Source organism: Lepisosteus oculatus, chromosome 12 (genome assembly GCF_040954835.1).
Source record: "Lepisosteus oculatus isolate fLepOcu1 chromosome 12, fLepOcu1.hap2, whole genome shotgun sequence".
Lineage (NCBI taxonomy): Eukaryota > Metazoa > Chordata > Actinopteri > Semionotiformes > Lepisosteidae > Lepisosteus > Lepisosteus oculatus.
Window position 1 is genome coordinate 4,675,570 of NC_090707.1, and position 27,167 is coordinate 4,702,736.

At 39.8% G+C, this 27,167-nt stretch overlaps 2 protein-coding genes across 6 annotated transcripts in view; one reads left to right on the plus strand and one right to left on the minus strand.

The window, feature by feature from the left end:
- The first annotated feature begins 1,353 nt into the window (after positions 1-1,353).
- sec22a (SEC22 homolog A, vesicle trafficking protein) lies at positions 1,354-17,193 on the plus strand. Of its 4 annotated transcripts, none has more exons than XM_015358454.2 (7): positions 1,354-1,470; positions 4,500-4,704; positions 7,057-7,220; positions 7,587-7,766; positions 12,561-12,679; positions 13,443-13,508; positions 13,980-17,193. In XM_015358454.2, exons 2-7 carry the CDS (start codon positions 4,523-4,525, stop codon positions 14,178-14,180), a joined length of 912 nt encoding a protein of 303 aa, XP_015213940.1. In that variant the 5' UTR covers positions 1,354-1,470; positions 4,500-4,522; the 3' UTR covers positions 14,181-17,193. The 4 variants fall into 4 exon arrangements, with proteins under 4 accessions (XP_015213940.1, XP_015213939.2, XP_069052803.1 ...); XM_015358453.2 differs by having other exon boundaries at positions 1,354-1,459; XM_069196702.1 differs by lacking the exon at positions 1,354-1,470 and adding an exon at positions 1,623-1,690.
- Positions 17,194-19,569: 2,376 nt separating this feature from the next.
- adcy5 (adenylate cyclase 5) overlaps positions 19,570-27,167 on the minus strand; it is a 94,001-nt gene continuing 86,403 nt past the window's right edge. For both annotated transcript variants that reach the window (XM_015358457.2, XM_015358456.2), the window contains exons 15-21: positions 26,226-26,401; positions 25,534-25,554; positions 25,311-25,443; positions 24,692-24,955; positions 24,034-24,238; positions 22,857-22,981; positions 19,570-22,486 (exon numbers count right to left, since the gene is read on the minus strand). In XM_015358457.2, coding sequence (XP_015213943.1) covers positions 22,358-22,486; positions 22,857-22,981; positions 24,034-24,238; positions 24,692-24,955; positions 25,311-25,443; positions 25,534-25,554; positions 26,226-26,401 — 1,053 coding nt within the window. In that variant the 3' untranslated portion in view covers positions 19,570-22,357. The remainder of the gene's footprint in view (positions 22,487-22,856; positions 22,982-24,033; positions 24,239-24,691; positions 24,956-25,310; positions 25,444-25,533; positions 25,555-26,225; positions 26,402-27,167) is intronic.

Below are 27,167 nucleotides of genomic sequence, written 5' to 3' on the forward strand. Positions count from 1 at the left end.
CTATGAAGGAAGACCATGTTATTCCCTTCTTGAGAGTGAAATGACAAGTACTGTATCTTGGCTTATAATGAAAATACCTTTGCAGTCTCCCTGCGACAGAAGCCACATCCTCAATGGTCGGTCAAGTGTGTCATACTCAACTCCTGGACTTCAGATCTCAATTATGGGTTTGGGTTGGTGTGCTTAAACATTTTAAAACATGACCAGATACATTGCTTAAAGGTGTGAAAGAGTTGTTTGTAGAATGGTGAATTGTATTCCAGTTAATCAAAATATTGGACTGAACAAACAGGGTTGTGGAATGGACTGGAAGTCTGAAGAGGAGTCTGACAGCCTGTAGTTAATAAAGCTCAGTGTTTTTGTAACAGACAAGCAGGTCACAAACCTACGTCCTGCTGGGAGACTGTACCCTAGGGCACATCAAACTAGCACTGGGGTCAGTACTCAGAAAGGACCTAGAACAGGCTCAGGGTTATTCTTTCCACTTCATCCTGTAGCTCTGCCTTCTTCCTGTCTCTTGCAGCCTTTCTTATTTATGGCTGCCTTCACCCTGCCTCATGTCAGAATAACGGGCTCTGCGTCTCCGATATATGCAGTTATCACTGCTGCTCCCAAGAAGAATATCTCTCTGTTAGCATCATTTCCTTTTTCTCTCAATCCGTCCACGTGGGGAACCGTCTTTAGGCCTTTGGACTTGTAACTGTAGGGCCGTGGGTTCAAATCCCAGCTGGAACCCTGCTGCTGTGGCCTCCGACCTCAGACTGCTCCAGTAAAACACCCAGCTGTATAAATGGGCATCCATGAAAGCTGCTTTCAATAAAGTTGTTAGCCAAATACGTCAGTGACTGTATCTTGCCCATGATCCCCTCTGTGTCCCCTGTGAATCTCAAATAACCTGCAGGAATGATCACTGGGATATTTTTTTCTGAGAGGTGACTGCAAGGCTGCACAGCAATCCTTTAAGACACTCTTGGGAGAAAAAAAATCACTAGTAAACTGCAACCAACCCTTCAGCTCCCGTGTAATAATAGCAGCTTAGCTACACATTCCTGTACAAAGGAACGATGTCCAGGACATTGAGTTAAATTATTTGTTAAACCGATTCATCTCGGGTTTGTAGACTTTGTTAGTGTTTTTTTATGCTCTATTACTTGATTTCAGTTGATGCAAATATTTAATATTTATCACTTAGGCCTACTTACTCATCTAAAAAAAAAAAAAAAAAAAACGAGCAAACATCAGTAGCGCTGATTTTACTAACCTGTGCAGGTGAAGCACACAGGCGCGAGGCGCAGCGTGAGCCGCGGCCGGGCACCCACAATGCAACGCGAAGGGGCCACGTAAACATATTCGCCCCGCCGTTGAATGAGGAAGGCGAACATGGATGAAATGTGACTCGGGGAGAAAAAAAAAAAGAATTTCGCGAAAAGGCTTTTCATCAGCAGCCGTTTAACGCATGGTCCGTTTCAGGTCAGCATACTGATGAAATTCACTCACGCTTTTGCACGGTTTGTCGCTCGTGGGCCTGCTTCTTTGCGCGGAGTTTAATAAACCCGGCGGCGAGAAAAGCCTCTTGATTTTAGAGATCTCTTTCCGAGCGCTGTGTTTCTGCCAGGGAACTGAAAAAAATAACATTTAAGGTCTATCTCTTTTTCATCAGATGGCCGTTCCCAGGAATGACTGCACTGCAGTAAGTGGGTATAGAGGGAGGCGGGTTCGGGGATTGAGGGAGACGAGTGCATTTGATCTGTTAATGTTACGCTCGTTACTAAAGCTATTACAGAAATGCATTCATGTTTTTTTTTTAATTTATGGAATTCGGTTCCCTTATGTCTTGCTGCCGAGAGTCGATTTTATTTTAGAAAGGCGATACCGTTACAGCTGCAGGCTACGTCCAGTCCAGCTGTTTGTCAGCGGGGATCTGAGGTTTGTCCTGTGACTCGGTATGCCTGTCGACTGCCTTCGTCAGGTAAACCTGCGTATCGTAAGGCGTTGCTGTGGCGAATTATGCCCATGATGCAAAATTATAAATGTCGGTAAAAGAGGACGATGGGTGTAAAAACGGATTTGTTACAGTAAATTAATCTTCTTGCAACTCAGCCATCCAGGCGTCGCCCCTAATGATCGCCTTCACATCAATAACGCGGAGAAGTGGTTTTGTGTTAGTTCATGCTGTCCCTATGGTAAGCGTTACAAGCAGTCTTGAGTTTTCAGAAATGAAATGTTAAGGTGTTAAGGCCATTTTTTTTCACACCCCCAACCACAGCTTCCGTGAGCATTAGATGAAACCCTTATTTCCCCGTTTTCATTTCGCCTGTAAAGGCGTGCGGAGTGCCCGGCGATGTCCGCGCCTGCCCTGCCTGTCGAGAGCTGTGGTCGCGCACACTCGTTCTGCAGACGTTGGCACGGCTGTTTGATGAGCCCTTTCACGACGCACCGCTGAAGAGCTCCCCACAAAACTCAGCCTTGCGGTTTTATTTCATCCGTGCCTGGCGTTGCGGTTCCGCGGGCTCCACGGCCGCCGGCTCACGGTGGTGTGTTCTCGGTGTGGCCGTGCTAGGACGTTACCTGCAGGGCGCCGGGACTCTCTTTCAGAAGCTCTCCAGGGTTACAGATTTTCCCAGGGCCCCGATCAGACTAACGATCCGCAGCGAAGACATCTTCTTGATGAAGTGCAGTATTCCATCAGGATAATTGCGGAAATAAGCAATACATTGAACAGACTGCTATATTGCCGGGGTCATCATTCCTTGATGTCCTACCCTGAAAGTATTTGTGTCTTACAGTCATTTTACAGTCAGTCCTGGTTTCTCAACCAAGCGTATTGATTGTGGAGAACAGCTTGACAAGCAGGCCGGTAATGTCCATAGGACATAGGAAATGAGATGCAAGAAAAGTGGGTAGGCATTTACTTACAGTACTGTCTTATCCTGTCTGTGCCACACAGGTTTTCTTTTATTCTTAGGTTGCAGCGTGATTGGCAGGCATTTAAGGAATGCTTTATTCTCATTCCCGCCAGGCACTTTGTGATCCCTTTTTTCCCCGATGCTTGCAGTTTTGTGTTTGGCAAGTGCTCCCGGGAGGACGAGTTAACCTCTGTTCATCCTCGCGGTGCTTGGAGATATTTGTTTTGAAGGGGAAGCTTGGATTCAGTTGCCTTTTGACTGGAGTGGGATTGTCTTAAATGTCTTCTTAATTCGTTGTCAGGTGCTTTCCATTCTGCAATCAGAAATCAAGTGGCAATAGCTTTTAATTAACAGATGTGTTGGAGCCAACGTCCTGCGTGTGTGGGGTTGTATTACTGTTAGTGGGAGGGCAAACCTTGAGAAAAAGTCTCATGGCTGTTATCTGTTTGTCAGGGGTTCGATTATTTCCAGAAGGTCGCCACAATATGAATGACCCTTTTTTAGCAACAAAATATATTTTTTTATGAATGGCATGTGGATTAATTATAATCCACCTTTCATTATGTAAAACAAATCAAAATAAATTCCTGCACGTACAAGAATAAAAACAGACATACACGTGTGCAGATAATGGTGTATTTGTTGGACTGTATCTGAAGGAGCGAGGAGTTCCTGAGAAGAGGGCTGGAGAGCAGGTGTTTTATACCTGCTGGTATCAAAACGGTTTGTTTCGTGTCTGCCTTCACCCCGCGACGAGTTTCATTCTGGGGGGTTATAGACTGGGAAACAAAAATGGACTTAAGAGTCAATGGGAAGACCACAAGGGTGCAGAAATCCAAGCGTGAATGTGTAAAACTCTTTCTTCCCTCGGCAGGTCGGGTTTCTTTTAATGTCATCCCACAGGGTGGTGGTTAGTCTAATGGGTTCGGGCTCCTCCAGCTGCCCTGCATTTTACAGGGTTGTTCAGCTCGGAAGGTGCTGTTCCAACCCCCTCTCCAAGCTCTGACTTGTAATAATGTCACAGGCTCTCGTTTCTTTTTTTTTTTTTGCAAAACGGTATTCTAGGTTCGGTGCAGACTCTTAGAATGAAAAATAACCGCTGGCGTTTGTATATCACTTTTCTTCCCGAAAGATATTTTGTGCTTGTGCGTTGTACTTTAATCTTGTAATGTGAATGTTCATGTATTGCTAGGCTTGATTGAATCTGCTTCATTGAAATGTACTTTCTTGGCTAGTCGGGAGACAGTTATTCTTATTATATTGGAAGTGTGTCTTCAAATCCATTTAGCCTACAGTTAGGTTAACAGCAGCAAAGGTTATTGCAGCCTTCTTGATATTGAATAAAGTGTATAGCCTGTGCTTTTACTTCAGTCCGTCGTTTTCTCTTTTTCTTACGTAAAGGCAAATCATGTTTGAACCTAAAAAACAGGATGAAGAAATAAAATGTTTGCTAATGCTAATGATTGTCTACGTTAGTGTCAACAGTCATTAAACTGTTTTTTTAAATTGATTTAATTGTAGTATAATCGCTTTCTGCATTGAGATTAAAGGCCTAATAGATTTACCAACACTTCTCACCGTTGACTTTCGCAGGTTTCCAGCAAGCGCATTTTAAGATGTCCATGGTTCTGTTTGCGTCCGTGGTCCGGGTGAGAGATGGGCTCCCCCTGTCTGCTTCCACAGATTATGAGCAGGACAAAGGAGTTCAGGAAAGTAAGAAATACCTTAAGAGCCTCTCCAAAAAATTAAGTCAATTTCCTGACAGGTGTACATTGAAAACTGGACAATACAACATAAAGTAAGTGTCCGACCCAACATTTTCCCTTTCCCGAGTGTACAAGCATATTTAGGTGATATATCTTTCATGTTTTTTTATACCAGTAGCTTTGAAATCATCAGTATCTTTTTGTCTCACATTTCACTTCTCCCAGGGCAAACATTGTATTAAAAGATGTTTGAGTTGAGGTGAACAGTAAACCATCAAAAAGAGTTTTCAAGTTATCTGTTAATCTCCAGAAGGTTTAGGTGCATCTCTTTTGAGGATTTTTAACTCAGATGCATGTTACCTCTGGGACCACTTTGGTGTTTCACTTCTTAAGTTCTGACATTTGCTGTTCCATCATCACTTGACCTTTATAAAAGGAATAAAAGAACAAACCCCTCTCTTCCTTATGCTGTGAATGAGTTATGGATCTGTTACATTCCTCCAAGTTGACATTACAGCGCTTCCACAAATAGTTTTTTTCATCTTTCCTGTCACCGCCATGGAGGAGTAATATTACGAAGCTCGTTATTTTTTATAAATAATGGTGTTTAACAAATTCAGTAAAACACCGTACTGTACATGCAGTGCCCTCCAGAATTATTCTAACGTTCTTCATACATACGGCTGTTTTAATAGCATTGCACATTTGCAGAGTTAAATTGTCAAACTTAACCGAAAACATGAAGGTCACAGTCATTCACACCCGTGCAGTATTTTTTTTTTCTAAATCCTCCTCTGGCAGGGATTACACTGACAGGATAGTTTGCTGTGAGGTTTTGAACAGGGATATTTCTACCATTCCTCCAGGTGGAATTGCTCTATGGTCTTCTAGCACTTTGACTTCCATTTGTGGCTATCTTGAGTTTAAACCATGAATGTTTTAATCGGATTGGCGTCTGACGATTGGAATTTGCAGTCAAGACCATTTCTTTTTTGTGTGCAGTTAACCATATCTTTGGTGATTTTGACATGCGCGTCGGATCATTATTTTACTGGACTGTACAGTTTTTGATTTCTTTTATTTTAACCAAGGCTTCAGAATGTATATATGCATAATAGAACCAACACCATATTTTACAACAAACATGCATTTTTTCATCATTAGCTTAATCTTTTTTTTTTGCCAAACAAAATGCTGATGAGCATGTCCAGAAAGATCATTTCTTGACAACTAGACAGAGTTTCAATTATTATTCAGATGTAGTTTGGCAAATTTGAATTGCCTCTTTTTGTGGTTTATGCTCAGAAGAGGTTTCTTCCTTCCAGCACATTCACGCAGGCAATGTCGAATGGTGGTTTAAGTATCCTGAGAACGGAGAGCTCTTTGACCTTAGCCATGATGATGCAGGCAAATAGGAGGTTTCCAGTGAATTTCCAAAGAGTGGAATTCTGTTGTAGGCTTGCTTTTTGTTTTTTAGGAATTTGTTTAAAGGGTACTTAGAGGTGTGATTAAATGTGACCCTCATGTTTTCTGTTATTTGGTTCATTATGTATGACAAATATGACTATGCTCTGCTATCTGCTATTACAGATTTAGTATACCATTGTTAAAATTTTTCAAGCAAGGCAATATGATGTTTTTTGGTACTATTTCAAGAATAAATCTGTAAGACGCTGTATGTAGATAAGAGCATTGCACTGATCTCCTATTCCCTAGTCTAAAGTGTTTGTGTTCCTCCTCCTTTTTTTTCGGATGTTATTGAAAGCCTCCCAGATAATTTGCCTTCTTTTCCTAATAGAACCTGTTTTCCTAATAGAATCCATTGCCTTTCAAAATGACTTGAATGTAATTTTAAACAAACAGAAAATGGGTTGTAGCGTGACATCTAATTGAGGTGGTTATGTTGAATGACTTGTTTATCTGGATTTTTTTTCCCAGTGTACTTTGTTTCTCTTTTTTAAAATCTTTAAGAATCGAAAACCTTAACGTTCTATCTAGTGATAGGGAATTGACTCCCACATTGCTCAATTTGCAAGCTGAAGTCTTGTGAACAGCCTTGAATTGAATATGTTGAAGTTACAAAAAATCCTATTTTTACAGTTTTTGGGCAGCATTGCCTTTAACATGTCTTACTGGAATATCCCTGCCTTGTTACTTACTGCAACAGTAATCCCAGTGCTCTAAATGAGACTTACTGTCAAGATTTATGGATAAGCATCTAGGGTTGGTTTTATTTTGTCTCAAGAAAGCTTCCCACAATTCTCTGATGCTTTTATCTGTGTGGAATTTGTATTGGTATCAAATTAATACAGAACTGCTGCCTCACAGTGACAGGATAAACCCCTGAAAATATGACGAGAGCCCAGATTTCTCATTATCACAGTTCTCATGCCCTCCAGTGCTTTTAAGTGTATTATTTCCCTTTGTCTTTCTTTGTGCTGTAGCTTTACGAGCTCTTTAGGAGTTGGGTATATGATGGTATGCACGGAGAATTACCCCAATGTCCTGGCATTCTGCTTCCTGGATGAGCTACAAAGGGAGTTTATTGTTTCTTATGATACAAAGCGAATAAACAGCGCCGTTCGCCCATATTCCTTCATCGAATTTGGTGAGTGCCCTACATGTAAACGGTAGTTCTTGTGTTTCTTATATTTATGATTGAAACAGCAGATCCAGGACAGTTTCGATCAATTCATTCAAATTAAGGTACAAATGCTTCATGAAGGCTGGACAGCCAAAGTGCCGTTTCTCCGTTCAGTTTTTCAGCACGGACTGTCCTTGACATGTTCCTTTGCAGGCAGCCCACGCTGATGCAGCTCCCCTCTCGAACCTCTACAAGCATGTCTGTTTTTCTGCTTTGTCTCACTCCTAGTTTTGAGAAATGGCTAGCAAACCCAAACACCGGACAAACTGTGCTAATTTTCCGTGTTTTTGTTTTTCGAAAATATCTGATGCTTCTTCTTTCCCACAAAAGATAATTTCATACAGAAGACCAAACAGCGGTATAACAGCCCTCGATCTTTGTCGACAAAGATGAACCTTGCTGACATGCAAACGGAAATCAAGCTCCGACCACCTTACCAGCTCTCAGCTGCTGATGTGGGAACAGTGAATGGCTTTTCACACCCCTCCTCTTCCATATACAAGGGCATAGGTAAGAGCTTATTTTAAAAAAGCTTCACGGCTGTTTCTAATTAGTTTAATATTGTAACTAGATCTGACTTTTCCCCATCAGTGAAGAAGCAGGTTTCTAACGGTACTAAATGTGAAAAATAATTGAGTCTTTGTTGTCTGGAATAAGCAACCAGTGATCAATGAGAACTCCTGCATCTAGAAAAATAATCGGAGAGAGAGCATAAAGATCACAAACCAGAGGAGGGCATTCATTGCTCTCGCTTTTTTGGTTGCTAGTAGATAATTGATCCAAAGACTTCATCCAGCTATTTATTTAAGGAAGCCAGGTCAGTTGTTATGGCATAGCTGGGCAGCTTGTTCAAGATTCTCTCAACCCTCTTCTTTTGAAAGTACCCCCTGTTCTCTATTTTAAATGCACTCTACATTAATGGTCACTTGTGTCCTGTGGCTTGTGTTTCCCTGCTGATCCTGAGGTAGTCCATTTGGTTGACTTTCTCGTTGGTTTTAAGAATTCTGAGTACTATAATTGGATCCCCTCGTATTCTTCTCTGTACAAGCCTTTGGTTCTTTTATCCTGTCAGAGTAGGATATTCCTTTTAACCTGAAAATGTATCTGGCCTCTCTTCTCTGGACAGATTCCAGAGCACTTATATATTTTTTTGTAATGAGGTGACCTAAATTGTACACGCTATTCTTAATTAGGCCTTGCTAGTGCTTTGTGGAACCTCAACTTAAAAAAAGCATACAGAAATGTTATATCTTCCCCACAGTGTTTAGAACAGGGCTATTAAACTCAGTTTCAACATCGTTGGTTTAATTATTTAATTCACTGCACAGTTATGATACTTCTAACAAGGCTCCAAGGTTAATTTATAGGTTATTAGTTTTAATTAAGTGAATGTCTTTTAAAATTAAAATTCTTTATAGGAAATCCTTTTTGTGTCTAATTTAGAAAATAATTAGGTTAATTGTTTAATTGACTACTCAGGTTGGAACAAAAACCAGAAGAGACAAGATCCTGGGTTTCATACCCCTGGTCTGGATGATGTAAATGATGTATAAAAAAATATCTTTGAAAATTTCTTTAAAGATAAACATCTCTGACATTATTTTTCATAAATAGCTTCTTCAAGTTTGGTGTTTCCCATCTTATAGTTTGCTTTTGCTACCTGCATGCCACACTTTGCTCTTACCTGGTGTTTGCGGCTAATACTCCTACTTTTATATCATCTATGGAATAAAGTAAGCTGTATTCCTAATACAGATTCCTGTGGTACTCCGCTAATTACATCACTGTCATTTTAGCATTCAGGCTATCTTTACTCTGTTTTCTGTCCATTAATCAGTTCTCAATCCAAAGAAACATTTCCATGAATGCTTACTTTCTGCAAATTGAAAATAAATCATAATGAGGAACTTAATTGAAAGCATTCGGAGGATTCTAAATATACAGTGTCATTTACTGAACTTCATATTCATTAATACTATTGCTTGATTGAAGAACTTTCAAGTTAAACAAGACTTTTCTTAATGTTGTCTATTCCCTCAAATTCTGTTAGCATACAGTTGGTCTGTTTCAGTTGTGTTTACCAACAAACACATCTTTATCAATAATTAAGTGGTCTAATGTTTTGGGATACCGTTGGCACTGCATTATTAATGTTCTGTATAAAGTGTCTGGAGTAAGTGCTGGAGAGTTTAACAGTCTATGAACAGCATCTCTTCTCTCTTCAAGCACAGTTGGTAGAATACCATCAGGTCCTCCAGATTTGTTTGTGTTTCGAATACCAACAACACTCCTACCTCTTTTTTGCTACTACTTTTTAATGTAGTACTTTGGCTTTGCTCAGCTGAGGCATGTGTTTGATTTCTTCCTTGATAACACCTGTGTGAAATATTAACCATATCCTATAATTTTTTTTAGACTCCATTGTGATATTTAATCTTTTTTGTTATGGCCTACTGTTTGCAATTCATTGTACTCTCTTTAACTGTGGACCCTGTCCTTTTTAAAAAAGGTTTCTCTCTCCTTGTATTTTTCTTAATTGATCTATTAAAGCATTTTAGATACTGCATTCTCACAGCTGATTTTGTTACTCATAGTATAAATATGTTCTTTGCTTAAAGGAGAATATCTTTAAACGAATCAGTTTTCTACCAATTTTATCTAATTTCAATCTACTTCTTTTATGTCCTATCATCATCAGATGCATTGCTAAAGTTGTAAACATATGTTTTGCACTACACCTGTATTGTTTCCAAATACACTTCACAGCATATCATTTTATGATCGCACTTGCCTAATGAGTCTCTCGCCACTTTTTCACTCTGTCTTGATTGTATGAAAACAGTCAATACTAGCAATCCCTCTAGTATGCGTTTAGATAATTTGAGTAAGAAAGTAATTGTTAGCCATGTTTACTATTTCTGTTTCTGCTGTGATATCCCTGGTGTTTTTCATGATCTGTGTGAGGAAAAGCAAAATCTCCCGTACAGATACCTTCCTATTGATTATTTTTATTACAGAAAACCACATTAGAATTTATATCTGAATTATGTTGTCTATCGTATATGCCTAACACTATGCTTTCTGCAGTCTTTGCATAGATTCTGAGACCTTTGATTCATATATGTTCCATTTCTGTGCCTGAATACTTTTTTATTAATAATGCCGCTTATTCCCCTCTGTCATCTTTCCTGTCTCTTCTGTGTGCTTTGTCTCCACTAATGTTGTAATGGTCATCATCTCTTTCCATTAACCACTTTTCATGGAGTTCAAACACATCATGATCATATTCTAATGCAATTATTTGTATTTCTTGTATTTTCTTAATAATTATCTTGGCATTTAGGTGTAAGTACTTACACATAGGATTTGTGCCATTTTGTTCTTGTTGCTGAATGCTCTGTAAATGCCAAGGTGTTTGCTAAATGAAACATGACCATAATAGTATATCTTTTTCAACCAAAATGGTGAAAGTTTAAACTTGGCATATATCTGCAAAAAGGCACACCTTCTACAGCTTAGCCCTACATATGTTTCTGTGATTAAGTATTTTGTCAGGATGGCAGCGGTGAAATATCATAACGCAGGCACAAGATTCAATTGATTCTGTTCATGATCTGATTAACTAGTTAGAAACATTTATTTATTATAATTCTGGCATGAATACAATTAAATTATTCCCTCATAAATCATGAGCTTTTTGACTATTTTCAGTCACCATTCATTCAGTTTAAAATGTTCAAACCTAGTATTCCTTTGTACAAAATGCAGTGCAGTCTGCAATGCAACTGATAAAAGCTTTATGTAAACTGCTGCTGGAACACTGGCAAGCCAGTTAATTCTAAATATTGTAGATATAAGTGCTTGGGCAAAGCATATGTATAAGTGGCATTTCTTCCTTTTTCATCTTCTGTGATTACAACATATGGTTCTGTGTAACATTGATTACTATAAGCACAGGCATTTTCATGTGTCTGTACTAGTTTGTACTGCCCCTGTGTGGTTAAATAGAAACATAGCATCTTTTGAAAAAGAGTTTTCTCCTTCTCTACTTTAGAAACATATCTTTGTATACACGCCTATCACAAAACTATTTATTGCTTTAGCAGCATTCTGACTTATTTATTTTCAGCTCTGGCTAATATTTGTGTAATTAGGTAGTGCTATTATACACCAATTCAGCACAGTAGTTTTATTTCTGCAAATGCCCAGTCAGGTTCCTTGGTTAGAAGCAGATACATCTTTCTCACTAAAATGTCATTTAAGTTCTGAGGCTAAAGGAAATTTGGCTGGATGTACAAATAATCAAAGCTTTATTATGCTAAAGATATCAATTGTTTTTTTACAATGAACATCCATTCCATAGAACTCCAGTTCAATGTTTTATTACAAGACTGTTAACAGTGGCATTTGTTTGTGTGTCGTGGTTTCATATAGTGAAGATACTTTAGACTCTTTCTTAATTCTAACTGTGGTTCTTTTCATATCCTGCCATATTGTTTTACTGTAGTGCTAAATAACAAGGTAAATTGATTTGAGACCATCAAAACCTCTTGCAGTTTTAACTTTTTTCTTTAAAAAACGATTCTTTACAAACCGACAAGTACGTCTTTGCATGTATTTCTCATTGCCTTGCGTACCCCTAGTTTGAGTTGGTGCGCCCCACTCTGCATTGACTTTCTGCTTCATTGACTTCAGTGTTAGCCCCTTCCTTCACACTCCACTGACCCAGGCAGAATGATTTAAATAGTGTGCTGGAGCCTTTGTCCCCACATGTGGTGCAGACCGGAGCAAACTTTCTTTTCACACTTTGTCACACACCTCTCTCGGCTGCAGACAGAACTGGGCCGTGTCAGAGGGGAACTGTGAGCACTTTGTCCTTTACACGCAATAAGTGCATTAGCACTAGATAGCGTTGAATAAAGGCGTTTTTTTCTTTACATTGAGGGTCTATAGACTTTTAGTCCTTTCTTTGAAAGCGTGCATTGTCTTGATTTTAGTGAAGCGGGTTTTTAAAAATGTAAGCAGTTTTCTGACTTGAGCAGTAGGCAGATGGTTTGAAAATGGCCAATATGAGTTCCAGTATGTTTTGAGGAAGAACCTAGGTTCATTTCGAGGACAGTATCCTCTTTATGACTGGCCTGTGAAAAATAGCTGATCGCTGCCCCACTTAATATATTTCTCTGGCTATATTTTGCCCATGGTTATATTTAAAAGTAGTAGATGTCTAAATGTACATACTCTGTAGTTCAGAATTGCAAGTATCTGAAATGATAAACTAATTTTTACAATTTGTTTCTGTTGTAGCTCCCAACCAAATGCTTGAGCCTGTGACGTTGGCTGGAATTGTCTCTTGTTTACTAAGCCTTCTCTGTGGGGGTCTAAATTTAATCCGCGGAGTTCATGCCATAGAAAGTATATTGCAGGTATTGTGCATTGATGATGGGTCCATCACATTCAATTTAAGTAAAGCAGTATGAATGAAAATAAATGATTCTAATGTAATCTTTACCTCCCTATTTTCTGTTATACAAATGTGCATGTTGAACCACAGACAGAGCAATTAAAGGTTTATTTTCACTTTTAAAATTCTGAAATGTAATGACTTAATTTCCAGGCTACTGAGACGAAAGTTAAAAATCAGATTAAATGTTTTCATTTTTAGTGTAGGTCAACAGAATCTATCCCGGCAAAGAAAACTGGAGCAGATTAGTTTGAGGATATTGGTTCTGTTATGTTCTTCAACCTTGATAAGAGCATCTGCTAAGCAAATATTAGCCAGGTGCTTGAGACAAAAAGTATGTGTTGGTATCAATTTTATGATTTTACTTTTTACTTATTTTACTTAAAATCAAGAGTGTCCATGTGTAATAACTATAAGATTAATCAAATTCCAAAACCTTTAACAAAGATTATAACTGAATGACTGGACCTCTGAACATGGTACAGATCACTTAAAGCTTTGGTGTGAATTGTTTTCTTTAAATATTAACCCTCTTATAAGATTTTAATTATTACATTTTTAAAGAGCAAAGTTTTTTTAAAATACTGCAATTTTATGATGGTAGTTTATGACTTTTAATATAAATTGAATACAAATCTTTAAGAAAGTCATATAATACTTAAAATGGTGGCTAATCATTTTTTTCATGTGAAATATTAAGTGTTCTGTTTTTTTCTAATTTACAGAATGAGGATGAAGACTTTAATTATGTTGTTGCCTTTTTCCTTGGAAGTACTGCCTGTTTATATCAGGTTAGTAAAGGCTGCCAAAAGTATTGAAAATAAAGTATTGACAGGAGAATAACTCACATATTGCACTTAAATCTTAAGTATTGCAATTTCTCCTTACTCTTTCTCCATCTGGCTTGAATCCCAGTTTTATGTATGTTTTGGGATTAAAGGCAGAATTTATTTTCCTTTTTTTTACGTCTGATGTAGTTCAGAATTATACAACATCCCTTAGCTAGGAAGTAAGAAAATCCTCCATACCTCTCTGATAAATTGTAAGAATCGTGGAAATCATGGACAGGATGAGCAGTCTTCAGAATTGCAATACGTAAAGACACAAGTTGGATTAAACAGGCTGTAATTTCAGAATCATGTATTTGCATTTATGGTTTAAAAATGGTTGCAGGCCATTTCAACACCATGATACAGTTTGTGATATTTGAGAACAGTCATTACTCTGGCTATAAAGTGCTAATTAATTTACTCTCTTTTCAGTGTTACCTCTTTGCCTACTGCACTGTATGGAGGAACATCAAATCTTTCCTGGCCTTTGCTTTAATCTGCCTGTGCAACATGTACTTGTATGAACTGCGAAACATGTGGCAGATCTTATTTCATGTGACAGTGGGAGCTTTCACAACGCTGCAGATAAGACTGAGGCAGCCTCAAGGAAAAGCTCCCGACTACAATGTGTAAGACGAAAGCTGCTTGAAACACCTGGGACGCTGAAGTGGCTGGAGAAAACTGATACCTCTCAGGAACAAAATAAAGGTTCTGCCAAATACCGCATCATCTTCATGCTCAGATAGTGACTTCCTAAGGAGCCTTGGAACAACTTGAAAGGAGAAATTGGTGACTTAAATGTTATGGAAATGTATGTTCCATAGTAGGAGTCTCCACAGTTCGTAATGAGAGTTACAGTATATGCATTGGAAATCTTACTTTTGCTTAGAACCACAACAAATCATGTACATTTTCAGGGCAGAGCCCTGACCAGACCTGGTCTAAAGTCTGCCCATAACAAAGGAGTTTTTTTCTTTTGTTTATGACTGAATTTATTTAATCCGGGAAATTAAACCATGGAGCTATTTATTTAACTTTACTGAAAGTGGCAATTGATAAATCATATCAAACTGTTTGTCTACAATACCTGAAGGTTTTTCATGCCAGATAGGCCTTGGCATATGCTGTGAGTTCTAATTAAACCATTCTAATAAAATATGCAAGAAATACGCAGAAGGTATCATGGATATGTCTTAAGTCGTAACCTGAGCTCCGTTGGAAGATTTATCTCTGAAATGCGAAAAAGCAATTTTCTTTCGTACAAAATACAAAAATTGAACAAAACTGGAAAATTAAAAAGACGCTGTATACTATTGACCTCATAAAATCCCATTTTTTATTTCATGTAATTTACTGCACTTCAAACTCGCGATAATAGTCCTCATCCTGCCCCCTTGAAAAAGTCTCTTGTTGAGAATGTTTTGATGTCAGCAGCACAGTGTTGTGGAGATTAGATCTGCTGCCTCACTGCTCTTGGGTGCTGGGCCCAGTTTTGGACTGGGTTTTTGGATGTTCCAGTTCCTGCTCACCCTCAGAAGACATACTGTCTTGGTCAGCTGGTCCCTGAGCTGTCAGTGTGTGCACAAGTGACCTGTGATCGACTGGCCTCCTGTCCAGAGTGCAGCTTCACCTGTTGGCCTGTGCTTCCAGGATCAGTGCCACATAGCTGTGGAAGACAAGGGGAAACGAGTACGTTTAGGACCAAAAACAGTGTCCCTTCCTTACGTAAAGGATAGAGGGAGTCTGGAACAAGCAGCCCAGCCATGTTGTTGAAGCCACTACCCTGGCATCTTTCAGGAGCCAACTGGATGAGATCCTCGGATCTGATCCCTGGATTAGCTGCTAAATATCAACAGGGCTAGATGGGCCGAATGGCCTCTGATTTGTTCAGACTTTGCTCTGTTCTGTAGCTCTGGTGAAACTCATGTCTACGCTGCAGCTAGTCCTGGCCCTAGGAGCTGCATGATTGTTGCAAGTTTCAATGTGGGCTTTGAAGTCATCATGACTCCTCACGTTTTCCCCTATAAGCTTTCCTGTTTTGTTAAACCCTGCACTGAATCTCAGATGCGGGTTGGGAATTTAAATTTGACCTAAAATGTTACACCCTGCTCCTTAATCTTGAAATGGAATAATGGATAGAAAACTTCACTGGAGGCAATTGTTTAGTTAAATTGAGCGGTGTAAAAATGTTTTTTTATTTCTAAAAGTACAGTTATCACTTTTGCATTTTGAAAGATCATAAAAGTGTGCAATTTCTAGATGCATATCCTCCTTCCTACTGCATAAAAATACTTGTCCTTCAAGTATATTCAACATTTTACCCTTAATTTGAAGTAAGTGATTAATGTTAAAAATGCTGTAGTAATTGAGTAATTTCTCTGTAATTATTAGATATGTCTCTAATTCAATAAACCATAGCCATCAGATTATATTAAGAGAGCAAACTCCTCAAGCTGGCTGCTTGTAAATGGGAGCATTGGTCCAATCATTTTCAATGGTTTTTGATAGAAAAAGAATTAATAATGGGGTTAAAATGATTTAAAAAAAATTCTGAAGAGCATTTCATTTGTAAATTGAAACATAAAGGCTGGCTTTTGATGTATCTGAGCAGTATGTTTGTATTGATCAGTGTGATGCAAAATTCCAAAAGCTTTTTCTTTTGTCAATGATGGTGGTTTTCCCATCATTGGATTCACTTCTGTCTCCACGGGTTGTAATTCCCAATGGCTGGCAACTGGAGGAAGATGAAAGGGAATCCACTCATGAGTTTGGAGTGGACGCATCATGATGGTGAGCTCAGTTTTTTGTTCTCGAAATTAAACATCAACAGCACATCTTTTTATTTTAATATGTGTCAATATGTAATCCTCACAAGCTGAGCTTTATAATATGTGGTTCAGAATGACTTCTGGGACTGAATGTTTACAGAATGTCATTTTCCTCCTATTTTTAGTCAAGAGGAAAATGTCAAACTAAATTTACCTGTTGGTAAAGCAATGATTACTGCTATCATGAAAATGTGCATAGCTGTGAAATAGGTGTCTGGGTAAATTTAATTTATTCCTCAATTATTGCAATGTGGTTGCATAGTTGTGGTGTAGCCAAAGTTAATTTTTAAAATGGTTTTCACTTAAATTATAATAGGTTTCAGAAGTTCCTTTATTAGCAAAATAAGTTTGGGATTCTATTGTCCCTGACTCAGTCGTTGTGTATCAACGTTTCCTGCTACAGTGGCACTGCAGAGATTTAGTATTATTAGTAATAAAAATGTCTTGCGAGTTTATAGTTTTCCTTCAGTGCTGCGATGTTGGTACAGTACATGCAGGTCCTAATATTTTGGGTTGTTCCTTTGTGTTTGATCTCTTGCTTTCTCACAATAGGGTATATTATCCTGAATTATGAACAACTGAGTACAGAATATTTGCAATATAAAAGTCAACCTCACCTGGACAGTGTTCTTTATGATTGTAGAATTTGTGTGTAGATGTATTCTGTTGTTAAGACATGGCAGAATCATGTAGGAACAAGCTAGCATTTAATGTGTAGTTTCGACTGATGCCTGTTTTACACAGCTTGTGGAACTAGAATGACTGCATGTCATTTCTGTCACTGGACATTTTAATCAATAAACTACAGGAGCAAAATATTTTATATCTATCGTGTCTAATGATTGTGAGGCTGCCTTTGTGTTGAACAGAAAAATGTGTACTTACTGATTTATTCATTTAAACCTGATGGTGACTCCACTGCGTCAGGTAAGGTTTATCCTGTTCCACTTTATCAGGCTAAGAACACAGGAGTCATTTCAAAGTTCAGTATTTGCATCCAACAATAGAGATTTCAGGTTCTGAAATAGAATTATAACAAAACGTGAGAAGTGTGGACAAGTTCTGCAACAGGGAATGAGCAGGCTCATAGACTAACCATCTTGACATTTGACATTTCCCTGCAAGATTGGGACAGTTTAGCTTTGTTGACTAGAGCTCCATTGACATTGTGAGCTGAAGAAAACATCATGCTAATGTCAGGTAGGAACTTTAATGTGACCAAGCGCAATCAGACAATATTCTAAAGGGAGATTTGGTCATTTTTATAGTATAGTTTAAAATTCAAATCATGTGTTCCAGTATAGAAACTTCTTCAGTACAGCCCGGTCCAGCAAGAACACTCTCTTCTAGTTCCGTCTCTTCTAGTGTCAGCTGAGGTTTTAACCCCAGGTTGATTTTGATTTTTGTTTTTGTTTTTGTTCAATGTTAATATTAAATTGGCTTTCAGTTATTGAAACATAATGGCATTTGCAATTGTTATCAACCCTGTACCACTTTCTGCGCATCAGAACTCACTCAGGTGTGTTGCCTGAAATGTAACCAGCTGGAAATCTGCAAAAGAGAATCATTGTGGGAGTGTTTGATGTAGTGTCACTGTCATCAGCGCCAGTACATTGGAATTGATCACCTATTAGTAGCTGTTACTGAGTAAACAGTGGGAAGCCAGTTGAAAAGATACGGCCTAAAGTTCTGTATACTGAATTTGTTGGAATATACTTGAAACTTGGTAAAAGTCCTGAGCAACTATTCCCGAGTGAAACGGTGGAAAAATGACAGTGCAGAACCAAGTGACCAAGTAAACCAAAAGTCTGAACAAGATCAATGACAGGCATTAATTAGAACTGAGAATTCAGAACTTATCTGGAATAAAAACCAGCAGATACTGAGGTCCCCTCGGACCAGGGTGTGTTAACCACTGCATTGGACCATGTTTGATAGCCATACTGACCTTTTCTCGTCTGTTAAAAGATCTCGCACAATTCACATTTCCACATCGGTGTTAAAAAACAACAGAAAACCCCATACTGAGTCTTAGTTGTAAGTTAATTAACCAACCGCACACAAGCCCTCCCTCCCTAATAAGAACTTTCAACAGAGAACAAGTGGACTCTATAATCAGAAAGGTAAAGTCCCTGCCCATCTGCCTTTACATTTTTAAAGAAACGAAGATGTACCAAAGTCTAGTAATTTACCTGGTAAGTAACAGATGCTGCCCGGCTCATTTTCCGCCCCAGCGCAGATGCTTGTACTGTGGTATCGAAGGTCGATAACTGCAGGATCACTTGAGCCATGTGAGCAGCGGAACATGTCTGTGCACAGTGTGCAGACAGGCATGGCTGCACCCATTAAGAGCAGCCTGAGTGTGGCTTGGTGTTAGAGGTAGTTGTTCCCAACTTGCTGACCCATCTACCAGTGGAAAGGACTGCTTCAGTTCCGCTTGTAGAACTGTGATGAACTTGAGGAACTGATTTCTCAAGAAAGTTCGCTACCTCCCTCTGCTGGAGATCTGTCATGTTGAAATCAGTTGTCTGGATCCTTCTCTTTCCTATTCATCCATTTTCTATCTGTTTATTCCAGGGCTGGTTGCAGTATCTCTTGTGTAATTGTGTGGTTTTACAATGATTGAATCTAATATTTTATGTTTGCTTATTCTAACTTTGTACAGAAAGTTAAATGTAAGTATAATGTTCTTCACTTAGCAGATACACTTATCCAGGGTGAAAGAAATACATTACGAAAAACATTTATTTTAAATATTTATGGGCATTAAATATTTTGCACACTTTTTGTATTAATGGAACAGCAGTTGAAATTAAGGGCTGTACAATGAAAATTGTTTAGATTGTAACTTTTTAAAATATTGTAATATCTGTTGCTTGACTTCACAATGGCTAATGTCTTCCTGTGAGTCAGAATACTTAAGGCATTGAAGTTCAGCAAAGCTAATATTTGAGGATTTTTTTTTTGAAACACCGGAATATAAACGCACTGTACCAAAACACTTATATCCGTGTTTTTAATTATATATTTTGTAATAACATTTTTCTGACAATGTGAGTGTAAATCAAATATTTTAATAGTTAGCTGTCCAGATCAGGTTTTCCATACTTCAATAATGTCTATCTGTAGGATTGTGTAAGACTAGTGGTTCAGACCTGAAGATACAGTACTCAAGAAAGATTAGCTCAGCACAATTAACATCACAGTGTAGGAGTTTATTGATGTAAAAAAACAGCATAGTGTTTAAACTGTGATGGAGTTTTAAGACAACTCTAGACAGAAGAATGTTTTTGTTAAATCCTCATTTTGAAATTCTCCTTTGGGATACATCTCCCAGTATCCTCTTCAGGAGTCTCAAACACTGATGCTGGAGAGCTCCAAACCAATTATTCTTAAAGGTCACCCTATGTCACCTGTTATTTTAAAGATTTAATCAAGCAAATAATGTTTTTTGTTTTTTTTTCAGGGGTTTACTGATGCTTGAGGGCTGAAGGATATTCTGAATTTGGTTCCAAATGATCTCTGAATTACTTTATTGATTGCACCACCTATTTAATTGATCATAGCTAAATTAGATCCAGGCTTGTAGAAATTGATGAATAACAGGCTACCTCTAAAGCCAGGTGGATAGGGGGCTCTCCAGGACCAAGATTCAAAACCCCTGCTTTAGAACCTAGCAGATCTCTGCTGGATATAAGATTAACGTGCATCACAGGTCAAATTTGAATTTCATTAATAAAGTGCTTCCTTACATTGGTGTCTTGTCTATTAAAGAATGAGAGATGCTGGCAATACGTACCTATGTTTCACTCCCCAAAGCACATCAATCACCTAACATTTATGTATCTTTAGCATTCAAATTTTAAAAAGCAAAGAAAAAAAATGGTATACTTATATGGGAAAATAAAACAAAACCATAGTACAGTAGCCCGCATTATAAACATCTTTCACATACTAAGACATTTCAAGAACATCAGAAGTTTAAACAAAAACAACCAAAAAGAAGCTGCTATATCATTTTGAAAAGCACAGAAGAACTGGAGTGATTTTGGAAGCACATCAGGCCACCATTAATTTATTTTAGCTAGGTGTTTTTTTTATTCCAAACTGCCTGCACAAAACTGGAATTCCTTTTCTATTGCATGAAGTACCTCGTAGTGAAACCATGTAGATACATGCCCTTCGTGATCTGCAGGAGAGTTCTACCACTACAGAATGGCCATTTAAAAGAAATAGTCAGGGGCAATCCAAGAAACTGAGGGCTGTGATAATATGATTAATATGTACTGCAGATCTACAGCAGGGTCCTCATTGTACATTAAACACCTCACTAATTTCGGTCAGCCTACTTAACATGTTTAACTTTGACATTCTTGCAGAATAATAAAATAATGACGAAAAAGGCCACATTCTCCCAGATCTCAAACTGGCGGTCAGGCAACATTTATTCTACACCAAAATCTGAGCGTTTTAAATTAGAGTAACAAAAAAGGCAGCATACAGGACAAATTTAACATTCACAGGGTCGTCATTATCATAAACTCTACCCTGGGTTGACCAAGGCAGCTGCAGACACATCACAGAAGATCCAGCTTGCCCATTATTCACCAGGCAAGTAGTAAAGCTGTAACAGGCTGCTGAATTACTGCTTCTCCTGAAACTGGAAAGAAAACAAAGATAAATTAAATAAAAAGAACGTTGACTTCTGGAACCCGAGCTGTTATGAAAAAGGGTACTGGCACAAGACCCGCTCAGACTTCTGTTGAAGACTTAACTCCTCTTATGCCATTTTTTGGGGGGATTCTTGTATTAAGCTCTCCACTCCCTTGCACAGACGTAAGTGAAGACAGGCACGCCTCTGGCATGCAGGAATTTGCTGCCTTTGGAGACTGGCAGTTCCCAAGATCATACCATGGAGCATTTGTGTCAGCATCGGGTTATACTGTTCTTGTATTTTTCAGTATGGATTTTATATGACCCTCACAACAGGGGTCAAAGCCTGGGTTTTGCATTTCAACCGTTATTGCCCACCCACCCACCCCCCCTGACATGAGAAAAAAATAGTGTATGATTCCAATACTTTTGTCACCTATATACATTCAAATACACACAGGTGCTCCTTCCCATATATTAATGTACAAAATATAGAATCTCAAATATTTGCTAGAATTTGTTTTTTTTGGAGTCGAAATACAAAATGGCAAAAATACAAAAGAAGCTTTTCTCGGGCTTCCTCTCTTATTGTCTTTTAAAGTGTCTGCAGTTTACACATCAGGAGAAAAATGTAAACTCGTCAATCTATAAACACAAAGATCAACTGAGGACTCATGAAGTTTTGCAGTGCCGTGGTTCTTTGCTTCACGGCTACAGACTCTGTCTTAGCATTGTGCTGAAGACAATACCACTTCATGATATAGACAGAGGAAGGCACAGCCTCATCTGTTTATATATTTGTGTATATATATATAGATGAAAACTGAAAGTCAGTTTTAGTCAACAACCAGCATCTTCATGCAGATTTCTGTTGAGCGGTTTGGATCCTTCATCACAGAAAGTGGGAGAAACACTGATGCCACTTATCTGCACCCCACCCTTTCACAATGGTCCTTCCATATGATCCCAGCAGGCCGAGGGGTATTGATTTCTTCTCTGTTTGCAACATTTAATAAGCAAATGCGCTGAGAGCATTTTTTTTTTCAATTGGCGTTTTCTGGGTCTCTTTGCGGCAGGTCTGTCAGAATTCTTTGGTCTCTGCAGGTCGCCTGCCTCTCCAGGAGAGGGTGAGGCAGACCTCGTCCTGGCCTCCCTAGGGTGGTATGAAAACGCGCAGGGTGCTCAGCGGGGCTGCGTCCTTCATGTGGGTCTTCATCAGGATTCCAGCTCGCCAGAGGTCCCCATCGCAAGGCCTCCTTCGTGCCTGCAACTTAACAGTCTTCCCACGCAACATTAACACCACGCACACTTCTGGGACTCCTGAAGCTGTTAACTGCTCGGTGGTCCTCCATTCAAGAAATAGGTCATCATCTCTCCCTTGCCCTTGACCTTCACCACCCCTCGGCACTCCAGCGAGTACTTGTGAGCGGTCAGGACCTGGTACATGTCTGTGGTCACCTGTCGGGAGAGACGCAATGCTGGAGTGAATCGGTCGACGCCGGGCAGTGACGCGGAACGGAAAGGTTTTGAGCGGCACAGTGACAGCTTGCTTTCCAGAGGGAACAGAAAGCAAATGCCTATCACAAATCATACTTGTCATTTGCATGCAAACGAAAAAGACGCTAACATGCGAGGCGTACCTGTTGCAGGCCTGTTTAAAAGTGAAAGTAAATGTGCCAAGAAAACTCTGTTGACCAAACTATGAAAAGATTTCTTGAAGTGTTTGTAGCAATCAACACCAATAGTACCGTACATCTTGGTAAAGTAAACCACAAAAACCTATGGGGTAGTTTCTGTATTTGCTGCTTGGAATAACAAGGTCACTTACCTGTATTCTTTCAGGGACCCCAGTGCTATCCATTCGACTGGCTACATTCACCGTATTTCCCCAGATGTCGTACTGGGGCTTTCGAGCTCCAATAACACCAGCCACAACTGGGCCGATATTCAGACCTGAAACACGAGGAACATTACAGCGATGATGTTGCGAAGTCTACGGGTGCCGGCCATGTGGTCAAGGTGCAGGCTTGTGACCTTCTCCGTGCCTGGTCTAGAACAGATTCTGCTGATGTCATGAACTTGAAGTTGAACAGCTCGAGCACTGAGGTCTCTCCAGAGTGTAACAAGAAATTAAACAGATTATTTCTTCCGTCCTCTTAAGGGAAGAGAGGAGGGTCACTTAGTGCCCATTGATCCTCAGTCTCCTGCGCGAATTCTACTTACTTTCTGGGAAGTGCAGAGAATTGGAATCCTTGCTTCATCAAGGACAGGAGAAGTGCACAAATGTATTTACAGTAACACCCATCCCACAAAATAGAGTGGAGAGAAGAAACTCCAGGATAATAAACTCAGGATTAAGGGAAAGGAAAGTGCCAAGAAGCATATGACAGAATGAAGTTCCATTACTTTCTCAGTCCCACTACCAACCGTTTCACAGTCTATATAGTGTATCTTGTAAGCAGATGACTGATTGAGCAGTGTCCAGTTGTTGCTTGCTCATCGGGAAACCACACAATTAAATTACATTTAATATAATGCTGGGAATCACCATCCATTCATTTTCTAACTTCTTCTTCCAATTCAGGGGAGCCAGAGCCTAACCTGGCAAGTAACAGGCACGAGGCAGGATACGCCCTGGATGGTACACCAGTCCATTGCAGGGCAGATACAGACACAAACACAGACATGCATGCACTCACACCAGGGCCAGTTTTTTTGCTGGGAACATATTGCTGTCTAAAAGAAAAATCTCAGTTATGGGATTTCTTACAAGAAAATGGGTTAGTAGAATTAAAGTAGAACGGTTTAAAGGGTCAGTAATTCTGGTAATGACAGGTGTTGTGTTTCAGTTAATAAACAACCAACACAGCTTCCCACCTGCCCCCAGCAGCTCAGGCAGAAACATCTTAATTCAGCAACATGTGCCTGGCAAAAACTGCATTTGAAATAAGATTCATTAAAGGACAATGTGAAATTGGGAAAAAGACAGTGGTCAGCCCTCTTACCAATCTTCATTTGGAAGTTGTTGAAGGAATGCTCGTTAATGTACTTCATCTGGTCCATTAGCCTCATGGCATAGTCTGCCAGCGCTTTGATGTGTGTCTTCCCGGCTTTGTCGTAGGTGGAGTCGTTGAGGCCTGAAGCAGCCATGTATGTGCTGCCAATAGTCTTAATTTTCTCCAGTTGGCGGAACTGGTCCTCACTGATAATCTGACAGGAAGACAGAAGAAGAGCACTTCAGCACTTTCCCTGAGGAGTGGGCAGCATGACCTGCCTAAAGGTGAGAAACGGGAGCAACTGGCAGTTTTCTTACAGACTACATGACTTCAATTAGTAGGAACTGGAGGGCCTGGTTGTGTGTAGAGAGGGGTTTGCAAAGATAAATTCTTGATCAAAACTAAAGGATGCTCTCGGGAGCCTCATAAGGCTAACAGGATGAAGCACATGTTTTGTCTTGATCTAGATACATCTTGAAAACTGAAACAGCTACTAAGTAGTTAATTAATTCTAACCGACAGTTTGTCGGTATGTATTCTTCGGGTGTATCCTCACAAGCCCAGCAGTAGACAAGTAGAAGAAACAGCCGTTCGAAGGCCTCTTTGTCTGTAATGTTTGAGAGCTCGGAGGGCGCAGAGGCAGTGGGCCAGTCAGGGACTCTCTTGCCTCGTCAAAGTCGGCGATGATCTCGTTCAGCAGTCGCAGGCACTCCACGCCCTCGTTGTTGGCCTCCAGCTCCACGTAGAACTCGGAGAAGTTGCTGATGGAGGCGAACATGACGGCCACGCACTCGCAGGACTGGTAGTACAGCTCGTCGTTGCGCCTCTCCCGGGCCAGGAAGTGGGCGGCCACGTCTTTGGGCAGGATGTTGTGCAGCAGCCTCCGGTTGTAGGCCTGCAGCTCCTCCATCTCCTCCTTCTCCTCTGTGGCCTGGGAGGAAAGGGTTAACCCTGATTCAGCAGCCAGAATGCACCCTCAATCCAACAGCTCTACACTGTAGCGTTCTGTGTTCAGAACATTTTTTTTTTCATTTTTAATACAGCATTATATACAGTACTTGATTAAAAAAACTCAATTTTGTCTTCCTGCTAGATTTTTATTTTGTTTTCACGAACATGAGCTTTCTTTTTTATTCTTTCACTTAAACGACAAAGAAAAAAGAAGGGGGTTTTAATATGAGCCCTGCAAGCAACAACTGTATTACTACACAGACTTTCTCGCTACACAGCTGTAGTCATCACAGGGATTTACTCCTCAGCTCTCTACCTGTCATGATTCACAGTACCTGCAACTTCCAGAGGAAGTCGAGTCGCGCTGTGGACTCCACCTGCTGGGCATGGAGGTACAGTGCAAGGACAAACACTGTGATCACCACAGGAGTCATTATTTTCAGTGGCACCTTAGAGTCAATCATGGAACTGCAACAAAGAAACACCTTCCTTTAACAAACTCAAGGACACCAGAAACACGAGGAGAACTGAAATATTCTCTATCCTTCTGACTCTTACCATGTTCCATTGGTGTCACTCCTGAAAGAAAAACAGAAACCAATGAGACTTTCATGCATCTTCCAAAAGAAACCCAATGGTTAAATCTTAGCTTCAGATTGTAACCTTATGGTATTTACTTTGCTAAATATCATCCAATTATCCTTATTAAAATAAAAGAAAAATCTTTTACCAGGCACATCTTGCCAAGAAACCAGCCATCCATGGAAAGAAAATGCATCTGTTACAATGTCAATGAATTAAAAAGTTGCATAATTACACTCAACATCTTTGCATACCACTGGGTAGAACGTGCTCTTCCCATGTGACTGAAATTGTGAGCCAAACTATTCTCCCTCCCCCATCTGACTGCCAATTAAAAGAGGCCGCACACAACAAAGTCAAGGAGTACAATTCTCCCACAGTACTTGCACAGCTATGTAATAAGCGTATACTTTTACACACCCTTCCTTTGAAAGAACCTGTACCCTGTTGCTGTCCAGCATTACCAATACAGATGTGTGTGTGTGCGTGAGATCAAGCTTGGGCTTGTTGCTGTGTTTCAGTCAAATCTTACAATGTTCCTACATCAATGAATTACAGTACCTCAGGTTAATCCAAACCATTTAAGGTTTTCATATAATTCTTTTGACCTGAGCTGAGAACACTGTTCCCATGATTGTGACTGCCTGCATGCTGAGGACAGGACTTACAAGGCATTCGCTGTCACCAGTAAGTCCACATTGTCAAAGAGGTTCACCTCAGGGACCTCAACGATGATTACATACAGCAACTCGATAAAGACCATGAGGATGAGTTTGCCAATACTACTGATCTGCAGGAACACAGAGCAGGCCAGAAGGCTCAGCAACACGCAGGCTGTAAAATACTGCAGAAGAAAGAGTGAGAGGGGGCAGGTTAGACCAATACACACACAGTGTACAACACAGTTGATTCATTGTTTAAGTCTGACTTTTCCTGATTCCTTTTAGCTTAAGCTTACTACTGTCTTGGTATAAAATCACATCCATATCACCTACTACAGCACAGAGGACCTTATCACCACCCTAGGGCATGAGTTTGGAAATTCTGATACAGACGAAAGAGCGCCACCTACTGGTCCACCAACACCACTTACAGCAACAGCCTAGTTAAGTTTAGAGGTCTCCCACCCCAGTACTAACCTGGCCCTGCCTCACTTAGCTTCTGACATCCGAGCAGACCAGGCTACAACGTAATGACATTGAAGGTTTATTAGCTTATCACTCATCTGTTTTCTAATATCTTCATCAGATTCAGGTTTGCTGGGGAAGCCGCAGCCTAATTCCACCAGAAATGGGCGCAAGTCAGGATTCACCCTGAACGGGACACCTGTCCATTGCAGGGCAGACAGGCACAAATACGAACACGCTCACATCAGGCGCAATTTTCCCAGAAGCCAATTAACCTGCCAGTATGTATTTGGACTTTTTGGAGGACAACCATGCAAACATGGGGAGAACATACAAACTCCACGCAGACAGCACCCCAAGAGCTGAACCCAGAGCCCCAGCACTGCAAGGCAGCAGTGCTGATTGCTACACCACTGCGCCACCCAGCTTTTATCATAATCTCCTAAAACTGTTTTGCTTGCAACCAGGACAAATTGTAAAACA

Coding starts and splice junctions, on each gene's coding strand:
- sec22a (XM_015358454.2), top strand. CDS start 4,523: ATGTCCATGGTTCTGTTTGCGTCCGTGGTCCGGGTGAGAGATGGGCTC. Junction 4,705..7,056: donor ACTGGACAATACAACATAAA/GTAAGTGTCCGA, acceptor TTTGTGCTGTAG/CTTTACGAGCTCTTTAGGAG. Junction 13,509..13,979: donor GTACTGCCTGTTTATATCAG/GTTAGTAAAGGC, acceptor CTCTCTTTTCAG/TGTTACCTCTTTGCCTACTG.